The sequence below is a fragment of the Equus przewalskii genome, chromosome 6 (assembly GCF_037783145.1).
Source record: "Equus przewalskii isolate Varuska chromosome 6, EquPr2, whole genome shotgun sequence".
Classification (NCBI taxonomy): Eukaryota; Metazoa; Chordata; class Mammalia; order Perissodactyla; family Equidae; genus Equus; species Equus przewalskii.
Window position 1 is genome coordinate 54,360,669 of NC_091836.1, and position 13,005 is coordinate 54,373,673.

Consider the following 13,005-nt stretch of genomic DNA (forward strand, 5'->3'; position numbering starts at 1 on the left):
AGAGATACTGCTGATTATCCTACAATGCACAGAACAGCCATCCACAACAAAGACTTATCCAGCCCCAAATGTCATAGTGTCACGGTTGAGAAAACTGCTCTGGTGAGGCTTGGGGTCCTCCCTGGGATATCACTTTCCTCCGCCACTGGCTAGGATTCAACTATGCTTCACTCAAATATTATTTCAGCACACACAAATTTAACCTCTCTATTCAATGCTTTAGGTGCAGGCCTACACGGTTCTTTTGTTAAATAAAATGATTAATGGTCCTTTGTTAATCTGAGGCAGCACAGCCAAGTTGTGCTGCATCAAGACCAAAAGTTAAATCTAATTAAAGTCAGTTGGTGGTTGGCACTGCTCATAGCAACAGTGGCTTTAAACTACGCTGTTCTCATCACTTCAGTGAAGTCGATGGGATGGTCCCTTTAAATCATCCACTGAGAATTCAGAGACAATGTATAAATAATTAAAGTTGAACATTTAGAATTCTTCCAAATAAAAAAATATCCTTCAGAATGCCTAAAAAGCTTATTGTCTGAGACTGAATGCAAATAAATCAAACTGATGCTTTACTCACCTTTCTTTCTTTACCACTATTGCTCATGTCCTTACTGCAGAAATATACATTTTAATGAAAAAAAGGAAGATACTGAATAAAGCATAAATGCATAAAGCATATATGCATAAAGAGCTTTAAACAGAAAACACCATCATGAAAACAGTTCCATAAAGAACAAGAAGAATAAAGAAAAGAGAAGTGTGGCAATCTCAGGCATTGACACACAAGCTCTCCCGTGGATCTTATTCTGCAGTGATTAATTAACTTTCCCACTAAGGTACTTAAGCAGATTCTGTGTCCTGAGGGCATTCTAATTAATTCATTTTTCACTTTGAATAATGTAGTTTTTCTAAAGGGAAGCCACCTGACTACAAGTATTGATGGATTCTTTAAAATCTTTTGGCATTTTGCTTATGTTCTGTCTTTGAATGTCACAACATCAAAATATTAGCTTTAAAAACTCCAAATAGTTTTTAGAAAGACTGCTCCCACACCACCAACCCTCTCTTCTTTGCAGTTGAAGGCCAGTCACCCCCAGAAAGCTATTCCTGATCAGTGACACCCCTTCTTCACTCTGACATGAAATCCTTGGCCCCTCAGAGCAACAGTGACATTTTTTGTACACTCTGGGTGACCTCATTTGTCTATCTTGTGCTTTTCCATTGAACCGCTACTTACTATTTGGAAAGACAGAAAAGAGATCTAAGAAAATTGAGTTGTCAGCAGAAACACCCTTTGACTTAGAGTTATAACTTAGGATTTTCCAGCAAAAGGTCAAACCATGCTATCTAATTTGTACAACTGTGTACGTGTGTGTGTGTGCATATGTATTTTTAATTCCAGGAGAAACATGTAAGTGAGACTTCCTGGAATCCAGCTATTGTTTTGTAGTGGAAACCCACTACAAAAAGTAGGAAAAAGGAACGTAGTTAAAAATATCTCTCTCCATCAAAAAATGCTATTTTCTGGGCTGGCCCCGTGGCCGAGTGGTTAAATTCATGTGCTCCGCTGCAGGTGGCCCAGTGTTTCGTTGGTTCGAATCCTGGGCGTGGACATGGCACTGCTCATCAAACCACGCTGAGGCAGCGTCCCACATGCCACAACTAGAAGGACCCATGACGAAGAATATACAACTATGTACCGGGGGGCTTTGGGGAGAAAAAGGAAAAAAAAATCTTTAAAAAAAAAGCTATTTTCATTTCTTCAGCTGAGGTATATGGCTGGACTCCTTTTTAAATGATAAAATGTGATGTGAGGACTAGGTACCAATCTGGGTAATCTGTTGTAGGCAAACCAGTGAATTCCAAACTAAGGCTGAGTCAGCAACAGGCAACAACTGAAAAACTGTCTACTCAGAGATCTTTTACTCAGTCCCAGAGAGGTATTATTTCTCTCAATTGCTCATCTCATCTTCCTTCTTCTCTCCTACTCTTACCTCCTACCACCTTCCAACCCTCTTTAGAAAGTAGCACAAAGAGTGAAAACTGAGAGTGGCAGACTCACCTGTAATGTGGTAGCTCACTTGGCGATTAATGTCGGAAGTGTCTCTGTCCCACGTGCTGAGGACGGCCACTACCTCGCCCGGTGGGTCGCTCTCTTTCACATTCCCTCGGTACACCTCATGGGCAAAGACTGGTGCATTGTCATTTATATCTGTCACCCTGACAGAGACCAAAGCCGTGGAAGAAAGAGAGAAGGCCTCTCCGAGGTCAGAGGCCACCACAGAGAAGGTGAATGCGGGGTCTGTCTCATGATCCAGGTCCTTTAAGGTACTGATCCAGCCTGTGTTGCTGTCAATATTGAAGGCTTCCATTACCTTTTCGGGCTGGGAATCCGAGTGAAGGGAGTAAGTGACCTGCCCATTGGCTCCCCAATCCATATCGATAGCTCTCACCTGTGTGAGTTTGGTGCCAATAGGCATCCCTTCCATTATGATCGTCTCATAGCTTGAAGTTTCAAAGACTGGCTTGTTGTCATTCAAATCCAATACCTTGATATCTACATCTACCGTAAACACAATGTCTACCTTGTCCAGAGGTATAGTGGCTGCTACTTTAAAGTGGAAAGCTGGGCTGATTTCATGATCAAGGCGTTTGTCAAGCTTGATCGTGCCTGTTTCCTGTTCTATGATGAAGACACCCCCTTTGTTATTTTCTAGTCGTTCCCCATTAACCATGCTGAACCTGACATTCTGGCTGGGCAAAATCCTCAGGGTGTCCACCGTGCTCCCAATGGCTGTATCTTCTGAAATGGTAAAAGAATATTGAGACTGGGTGAATGCAGGCAAGAATGTTTCAGGGGGCAAGACGTGGATATAGACAGGAATGAGGGAGTGCTTTACTGGAATGCCCCCATCTACTGCTTTGACAAAGAATGACAGTACTGTGTTTTTCAGCTGGTTAAAATTGCCCTTTGTCACCATCCAGCCATTGTCAGGATCGATTTCCAGGAGGTCAGCCACCGAGACTGAGGCCTCGCTATACAGGGAATAAGCAATCCTTGAATTTGCTCCATCGTCTGGATCCATGGCTTGAACCTGAGTGACCAAGTGTCCCCTTCCAACATCTGCCCTGACGCTGGCTCTGTATTCCACTGTTAGGAACTGGGGAGCATTGTCATTTTCATCCACAACAATCACCCTCACGGTGCAGAAAGTTGTTCTCCCTCCACCATCGAGGGCCCTCAAAAAAATGCTGATGTCTCCTTCCAGAGGGTTTTCCCTGTCGAGTCTTTCTGTTGTGATGACCTGTCCATTGCTGTCTATGAGGAATCGATCCTTAGCAAAGTCATTGATGATGGTGTAGCTGATCTGCCCATATGTCCCTGGGTCCCCGTCCGTGGCTCGAACGTGAATTACCTTTGTCCCAGCAGCCGCATTCTCTCTCACCTCAGCTACATAGGTGTTTTGTGAAAAGGCAGGGCTGTACAGGTTAGCCCCTAGTACCCTGATATGCACCTGTGCAGTGCTGGTGAACAACCCATCAGAGACTGACACATTGAGACTGTACAGAGGCTCCATCCGCTGCTTCCGGTGGTTGGACAGTGTGATGATGCCACTCTTGCTGTCCATCAGAAAGCTTGTCCGGTCATTCCCAGATAAAATGCTATATTCCAACCGGTCAAAATCAGAGCTGTCTGCATCAGAGGCTTGCACACAGGTTACAAAATGGCCCCGGGGGGCTAATTCACTCACATAGGACTCATAAATGAGCTGATTAAAAACTGGAGGGTTGTCATTTACGTCTGAGATGTAGATATGAACCACGACCTCGCTGCTGAGTGATGGGAAGCCATTATCTGTTGCTCTGACTTTCAAAGTGCAGTGTTGCACTAACTCGTGGTCCAGCATCCGTGCTGTCAGTATTAAGCCACTTGCACTGTCTATGTGAAAATAATCTGTGCTGTTGTAAGTATCCTGGACAATCTGATAATGTACCATTTTATTGTTTTCTGAGTCTGCATCAGTAGAGACAACTTGCAAAACAGGTGTTCCAATGAGGGATGCTTCAGATAATGTTGTATTATATGTGAGTTGATCGAAAATAGGGGGGTTGTCATTTACATCATTAACTAACAAGTCAACGGTGACTTCAGCCCTGGCACCAGTAAGGGCATCACTGGCTCTTACTGTCAGCTTGTAAACAGATGTAATTTCATAATCCAAAGGGCTAACAACTTTCAGTACCCCAGTGTCAAAGTCAATATTAAATTGTTTATAAGGATCCCCATCAATAATGATATATATTATGCCTTGGCCTTCTGGACTGGTGGCGTTGATGCTTAGAATGGGGGTGTCCATTCTGATGTCTTCGTTGATGGATGCTGTATAAAAGGGCTTATCAAACACAGGCATTGCTTTGTTGACAATAGTGATGGGAAGTTCCACAGAAGTGGACAAAGAGGGTTTTCCACCATCTTTGGCTAGGATGGTGACTCCATACTCAATGTTGGACAAGTCAGAATTGAATGCTTCTTTTAAAATAACATTCCCTGAATTAGGGTTAATTTCAAAGTGGCCATAGTCATCCTGTAGGACATAGGTCACTTCTCCATTTGCACCTTTATCTTTGTCAATGGCTGTCACCTGGTAAATCAGAGTCCCAGGCTCAGCATCAACTTGCACAGCAGCATAGTAAGGGAGGCCCACAAAGACTGGAGAGTTGTCGTTTATGTCTTCAATGTTAACCCTGACCACCACCCTAGCCACACGCAGATGGTCCAGCTCGCGGCTGGCTTCCACCACCAGCTCATATAACTCTTGTTCTTCACGGTCAAAGGGGACTCCGGTGGTCTGAATGACCCCTGAGGTAGATTTTATCTTGAACTTATTTCCTGGGTTTAAGATGCTATATTTTAAGGGCTCATTAAGGCGATTTCCAACGGCATTGACGATTGCAACTTTTGTTATGTTAGTGTTGTTCTCTGAGATCGAGGTGGAGTAAAAGCTTTGTGTAAAGTGGAGGCCGCTGTCCATGGCTTCTTTAACCAAGATGGTGACCATGGATGTACTGTAGAATTTTCCATCAGACACTTTAACTATCAGCATATAGTGATCTTTGGAAAGGTTGTTGTTTTTTATGGTCAGCACTCCACTATTTGAGTCAATTAAAAAATGATCCAAGCTGCCTTCCATTAGGCTGTATGTCAGTTCAGGTGGCACCTCGGAGTCAGGATCCATAGCACTAACTTTCAGAACCTCCACTCCAACATAGGTAGGTAAAAGTAAGACAGTCTCAAACACAGCCTGAGTGAAAACAGGTGGGTTATCATTCACATCTGTCACTTCTATGTTCACCTCAACGGGACTCTCTGCAGTCAGCTGGGGGCTACCACTGTCTCTCACATGCACGTGAAAATGGAAATGGGCAATGGTTTCATGGTCCAGGTTGGCAATTGTTCTGATTGCACCTGTACTGGAGTCCACCGTGAAGAACTTCTTGGCCGTGGACTCCACAATCTGATACACAAGCAGAGCATTCCGGTTGCTGTCAGCATCAGTGGCTCGAATCACTAGTGGGCTGTTATCCATGCTCCTGACAATGCTATTGACTGGGGCAGCCTCACTTAGGCTGCCCGAATACTGAGAAAAGAGAAAAACTGGGGCATTATCATTTTCATCAACAATCTGAATATTGACTGTGGCATTGGAGGCCATTCCCGCCATGTTAGTGGCTTGAACGATGAGCTGATACGAGGACGTGCGCTCATAATCCAGTGCCTTCCGAGTGGTGATGACTCCAGAATATGGATTTATGGTAAAGATCCCATCAATGTTCCCATCTTTGATTTCATAAATGAGGGTAGATTGACTGATGGCAGAGATTAGAATGACTGATGTTCCAATATCAACATTTTCATTTACCTCTGCTTGGTAGTCTTTCTGAGTGAACTTGGGGTGAGAATTATCAGACATGGTGACAGAGATGCGCACAATTGCAGTGGCAGACATCGGCGGGGAACCCTGATCTGTGACTTTGACTGAAAGGACAAACTGGCCCATCGTTGTCATGTCTGGTTCTTTGGAAACAGTGATGATGCCCAGGACTGGTTCAATCTTAAATGTGTTCCCAGTGTTCCCTACAATATAGAAATCAATGGGGAAATGAGTTACAAGTGGGTCATTTTTTGAAGATTAACTCTTTATCTAAAGGCTCCTTTACTGCAACATGGACATAGAAAGCAATTATTTGTATTCATTCCATCTCATTCTAAATAAAATGAGAGACTTCTCTTTTAGGGGTATTCAAAAGCAAGTGAAATGAGTTTTTCAGTAAAATTGTGAATTTCAGATCAGTATCTTCTTAATCTAGGTTAATAACAATGACAACACAATACTGTGTACATTCAAACTGGGAAATAAGAGTTTGTAGGAGAGATTGTCTGTTAAGAATGTTTAAGACTTCCTTATTCTCAGCCTTGTGAGAAGAGTAACGGACTGGGCTAGCACATGCTAGTGCCACTGGTAAAAAGGTATTTATACCTACACCAGTGCCATATTCTGTGTTTTACCTTATGAGAAAAAGGGTTGTAGGAATTGTTTCAGAACATTATAATGTAGTCATTTGGCTTCAGATTATCCCAAAAGTAAGCTTTGCTATAAGGAGTTGATCTTGTTTCAGCCTATCAGAACCAACTCCATCCCGAACACTACTTTGGCGAGGGGGATTTTGTGGGACGTGAACAATTCTTCCCAAGTCCCTGCTTGCTTTGTAAGCTGTGAGGTCTTTTTCTGACTAGCCTTCTATTCTTCACTTCCCCATGCCCCAAAACACACATCCACACAGAGATACAAAACTAGACATAAAAAAATGATAAGGCAGTTGCTCCAATCTGTAACCATTCTATTTACTAAGTATTTGAGAGGTTTCTGGTGAAGTAGGAAACTGTTGATACTCTGCACCAGCATTGAAACCAAGAACTTGGAGCATAACTCTTATGGAACTGAGAAACTGACACTCCACTTTGACATATCTGAAATGGGAAGGGCTGTGAACCGCGACACTGTAAGAGTTTAGAGCTCTGCCTCTGAAATGCACAATGGTGTGAAATCTGGGATTGTTGAGGATGAGGAAAATAAGAGAGGAGTCAAGAATGAGGAACACAAAACTTGAAGAATGTAAAGAATGTAGCTCAAACGTAGTGGACAGTATGAAGCAGAATCCTTCACCAAGCGGCTTTTTACTTCTCTCCTCAGGCTTTCTGACAGTTCTCAAAGAACTCACATGCTTGTGTGTCCAATTGTTTTAAATCAAAAGTTAAAAATATTGAATAAATTGAATAACGTTATATCTGGATTTTTCTTTCTTTTTAAAGTACTGTAGCATGGCAGACATATAAATGATTTAATTGTCATTATCCTTAAGATAGGCTCCAGGATTGAGAGGGCAGCTATATGTGTCTATTGAAATATACAGCAAATACTGCTGTATACATACTTACTAAATAAAGTTTTCCATGTCTAAAAATGAAAAAGTCATGTTCAGATAAAACCTATTTCTATAAGACACCTGCTTCTTTTTAGAAGAGGTAAGGAATTTGATAAAGAAACAATAATAATAAAGAGATAAAGAATTTGGTTCCAGCCCCCAAATGTGAGTATTAAACAATGTTATCTTTGACGTCAGCATAATTTTTTGCTTTGCAACCTAAATGTGACCATTTTGTGATGACAACAACACAAAGTTCAATGGTCTCATGAACAAGCTTCAAATTTTCAATAAATAGGACTGTGGAATTGAGTGAGAGTCCAACATTTGATTGATAGACCCTCACAAGGAGGCAGGAATCATTTCACTTCAGCATCTCAGAGGAGGAAAATACAGATACCTGAGCAATAGTCACCTTCCAGCAGTGGCTCCAACATGCAACCCTGAATGATGAATATAACAGAGCCAAGTCTCTCTGTGTTCGTCAAGTTTGATGTGCCACTGCAGAGTTTCCAGCTAAGTCCTCCCCGCCTCTAGGCCCAGTACATTTCTTCAGGTCCAGCAAGACACACATGGCAGAGTTGAAGAGGGGCCAGCTTCTGACCTTAAGTAGAACTTCATAATCCTGCTTTCCCATGACCTGCTTGTTACACCCCTCCAGGATGCTGTGCTCGTATGTCAGGTCCAAGAAGGCTCTCCATCTCTTTCCCTCTTCAACATACTGACCCATTTTCTAAGAATCCACTTCTTGTTCCCTCCTGCTATACTTGAATCCTTGGAAACTAACTTCTTGTTTTCTTGGAATCTATGGCTTCTTGTAGACTTCTGGCAATGGAATAAAAGCTGTGCTTATCTTACCTAACATTATTTATCTAGTACCAAGCACAGTGCCTGGGGACAAAGAAGGTGCTCAATAAATATTTATTGAAAGATTAAGAGGAGAGGTAGATCTAAAAAAGATTTTTAATTCGCTATCTGTGTGCATCTTGGAATCCAATATGCCCCCATCCTAACTCAGTTCTCAGTCCTGGTCTCTCCCGTACTGCCCTGTCTCGGAGCCTCCCATGAACCAAACATAAACCCGAACTAAATATAAGAACTGAAGCTCTGTACTTGAACTCTGCCTCTGTCCTTCGGGCCAAAATAAAAAGCCTTAGTAGTTACTTTAAAGGCCAGGCAGTGGAGAAAATTTATGGCCCACCAGTAAACAGAGTAAAATCTTGCTTATCTGAGGTTTGTGAGAGAACTTAAATAAAATGTACACTTTACACAACCACTTGTCATTTGCTTCAAAACGTTGAAGCATCTGGGATCTGCCTCTCTTCTACCATGATCTGGGAAGACATCTGCTTGGCCAGGACCCGTCCAGGTCTGGTGTAGGCCTGTCTGTCTCTGAAGGGCCCAGGGACCATTTGAGACTTACCGTGCACACTGAAATTGTCATTAGCTTTTTACACATACCATCAAAGATTGTATGATTTTGAGATATCAATTATTCCTGTGGGTTTCTAGAAAGTTTTCTATATAAAAGATGTTTTAAGGTAATCACTTGTCTGTCTAGTTTTAGTCAGCTGTAAAGGAATGACTGAATTCCTTCTCTCTGCACAACACCAGGCTGTAGTCTGTGGAGGCTAAAAGATAAGGGAGGCAGTCTTTTCAGCTGCATGGAAAATTACTCTTTAAAAACCTCCAGATTGGCTTAAAAATTATGTGGCTATCTAGGAGGAGTATAAGTAGTAGCCTTAACGACAAATATAAAAAGCAAGTAGACACACAGACAAATGCTTAGAAAATGTTAAGTAAAAAAAGTAGAAACAAAACCCTATAGCTAAATGATTACAATGACATGAAACAATGTATATGCATGAATGAATATGGGGAAAAGAAAACAATAGATAAGATTAGGGAAAAATTCTAGAAGAGTCGATTTGGCGACAGTTTCTGTGACATTATTTAAACATTTGTTTCTGAAAAAGAAGTTTCCCTGTATTAACTGTGGAACCAGAAGAACGAGGATTATATAATTAAATAATAAAAATATATTGAACAAGAGATGCAAACTAGCATTTTTAAAGAAGCGTTGGTCAGGCTTTAGGTTGAAAGAAAATTCCATGGAAATCTAGAAAAGAAATAAGTGAATTCGCTTGGGGCACTTGGCTGTTAAGAACCATCTTTTCTTTCTGTTTTTTTTTGTGTAGAACTTAGCTTAGACTCATAAAATGTGGGTGCCTAATACAGGAAATAGTTTAAATTACCATTCGATGTAGCAGCTTTTTTTAAAAGAAAGTTCTTGGCCTTTCTTTTTCTAATATTTTTCAGTCCAAAACTGTCATTCTAGCATTCATATTTTAATTCAACCCCTCCCAAAAATGCTCCACATTTAAATCATGAGAGAGAAGCCTTTCCAGTGCTGGCATGAAAGGAGACGGCATTTGGCATTATGCACGACAGACATAATGTTGCAGAACATTTTGGAAATGTGTGGCTTGGATGTTCAAAAAAGACAGAAGAGGGGAAGGGAAAATAGAGCAGATAAAGGATATTTGTAATTTTTAGGTTCACAGTGCTGTCCCTTGCTTGGACATTCATCTCTCCTGGCACAAATGTTTTCTACGTGTTCATCTTCAAACCATCAGTAAAGTATGGTCTTGCCTTGCATGTGTTAAAGTTGATTTGAAAAAATCTCAAATTTTATAGAACGAGAGTCTGTATTTATTTATCTGTCATGTGAAGCAGGTAATTCAGTACCTAACAACTACTCTGCTACTCTGATTGCCTTCAATGAGGTGAATTTGTGCTAACGGTGGGGGTTGAGGAATTTCTGAAGTCCACAGCTCACCTACTACAAGTAAACAAAGACATGTAAGATTCAATTCACACGACAGTCTGGTGGCCCTCAGATGATGGAAGGCTTTGATTGTTTTCGTCTGAGGCCATGGCTTGTTGATCTATAGGTAGAAGCCACTGAGTTTGTTACACATTTCTTCTCTCTTCTCCACTCCAGAAAAATCCAAGAATGACACAATAAAAGGAAACTTTCCTCGCTGTCAATGATGGAAAAGATATTACAGAAATGCCAAGAACTTTATACACCATTATCACACACACAGGGCAGTTGCTTGGCCAAAAAATTCATCTGGAGACACTCCAGTGGTAACTATGTGAATTTTACATGGTGATAAATACAACTCAGGGGCGAGCGCCATGCATTACGCTGCAATCTGTGCAACAGCTCTCACCTGCTTCTATGGTATATATGAGTTCGGCATTTTCCCCTTTGTCTTTGTCCAAAGCCGTCACTTGCAGAACAGCTGATCCCAGAGCAGCCGATTCAAACACAGATGCTTCATACAGTGGGTTGGTAAAATAAGGACTGTGATCATTAGCATCTTCCACATTCACAATGACTCGGGCCAAGTTTCTTCGATAAGGAAACTCCTGATCTCTGACCTTTAGGCAAAATACAAGAAGCAGTAGGACTAAAATCTTAAATTGCAATGAACTCACACGGCTATGTCTGTGGTGAAAACAAAATGAGATAATGCACACAAAGTGCTTAACTCAGTCCCAGGCACAAAATAGGTGCTCAATAAATGGTAGGTATTATCCAGTCAAGACACTGATTGTGAACACACTGAGAGCAGGGGCCACATCATCTTTATTGCTCAGCGTTATGCCTGGCCTGTGGTCTGTGCTCAGTCTGTGTTTGCGGAACTGATACCTGGATATCACAAACACAGCACTTTCCTCTGCTCTCTGCCCCCCAACCACTACCCCCTTGTTATTCGTGTATACAGCTGCTAATGGGCCAATGGATGGAGGCTCTCCTGAAGGGGAAACTAAAACACGGAATTAATGAAAGCAATGTAGGCAATGTCATTCAATCATTCATTCAACAAACATTTACTGTCACCTATTATCTGTCAAGTCCCTGGCTTGACTCTGGAGGTTCAGCAGTGAATTAGATATAGTCCTTGCCCTCGAGAAGCTAATAGTGGAGTGGGGAATACAAATAAGGAAACAGACAGGTATAAGACCTGGTGCTAAGTGTCAGGATGGGAGTGAGTAGTAAGAGGAACCTAACCTAGCATTCAGCTTCTTGGGGGAGGTAACAAAAACAAGCAGAAGTGGTAAAATGATGGTGGTGGTGGCGTCGGGCACATATTTCAGGGAGAAGAGCCAACATATACAAAGGCCCTGGACTGAGAGAGAACCCTGATTGCTGGGAAGGTGAACCGAATCTTAACTTCTAAAATGTGAGACTCCCACTGTGACTTTGCTGAGGAAGCTCCCCTGCCTGCTTTCAAGCCTCCCCTGGTTTGCATATGGCAGAAGCTCACAAATAATCAATTCTTTAACTCCAACCACATGACTGTGCTATAATTTTATGTAGCACTAATCACATGTGTGCTTTCCATTTGTTCAATTTTAGACTCCATAACTTCAGAGAGATGTGAAGAAATTAGAAAATAGACTGAGAAGGGCCATCAAAGGGAAACGGGTTTTCAGAAATAGTATCTAGAAGGAAGGAGCAAAATGACTGAAATGGCTTCACTTGAGAAAGGCAGCAGAAAGGACCTGTTTTCTCTAAATATTCAATTACATAAATGATACACGGGACAGGGTGACCAAACTGAATTTTGAGTTTGTTAAGGAAAGAATGAACAGAAATGACTTGAAGAATTGTGAGAATGGAGTTAGTCACTGGCATAAGGTTTCTGTCCCCGAAGAAACCACCCCAAAGCAACCCAGTGAGTGTGCTGCATTTCCCCGTCTGTAAACTGGCCTGCCATACCCAAGGACCAAGCTGGACTCGATATTTTGGGATTACTGAAATCTAGGTCTGCTCCAACCTAATGTCCAAGGGTGCAAGGATTTTGTCTCTTTTACAACCTCAGTGTCTAGAATGGAGCTTGGTACCCAATGAGAAACATCTGTTGAATGAATGAATGAATGGCCAAGGGATGGATTTGATGATCCCTATGAGTCGCTCTTCTGTTCCCTGGAGTCTGAGCTGGAAACCATAGCCAAGGGTACACACTCAAGTTTCCTCTTGTCCAGCAAGTTTTCCACCTGGGGAAAGGAAGAGCAGCACTGAGTGGAGCATTACTTTCAGCTGCTTGGGAATTGGTAGCATCTTTGTGTATTTTAAAGCCAATCAGTACACAAGATGAAGTCTCTGTCATCCTACCTGGTCTTCAGGAACTGACAGAGGCTCTTTTAGGCAGTGACTGTGGAACTGCCCATAGGGTTCTGGGTGGTTAAAGGGGCAGATTTTAGACCATAAACTAATCAAGGATGTTTCTTATTAATCTCTACTTCCCAATTCTGTGAACTAGGCAAACTCCACTTTAAGATTAAAGCAACGTCTCCTACATAAGTTGGAGGCCCATGAACCCAAATTCAGACTTAACACTCTCTGCAGGACTTGGCGTGTTTTGGGATTAAGTCCAATGCCAATGCAGTAGGTAATAAATCAGTTCCCTACATGCTTCCAAGGACTGAGCATTGCAAAGGTTG

General features: G+C 41.9%; 1 protein-coding gene across 4 annotated transcripts in view; it reads right to left on the minus strand.

The window, feature by feature from the left end:
* FAT3 (FAT atypical cadherin 3) overlaps positions 1–13,005 on the minus strand; it is a 618,234-nt gene that overhangs the window by 85,616 nt on the left and 519,613 nt on the right. For all 4 annotated transcript variants that reach the window (XM_070623917.1, XM_070623915.1, XM_070623916.1 and 1 more), the window contains 2 exons: positions 10,725–10,935; positions 2,063–6,136 (listed from right to left, as the gene is read on the minus strand). In XM_070623917.1, the coding sequence (XP_070480018.1) occupies positions 2,063–6,136; positions 10,725–10,935 (4,285 nt within the window). The remainder of the gene's footprint in view (positions 1–2,062; positions 6,137–10,724; positions 10,936–13,005) is intronic.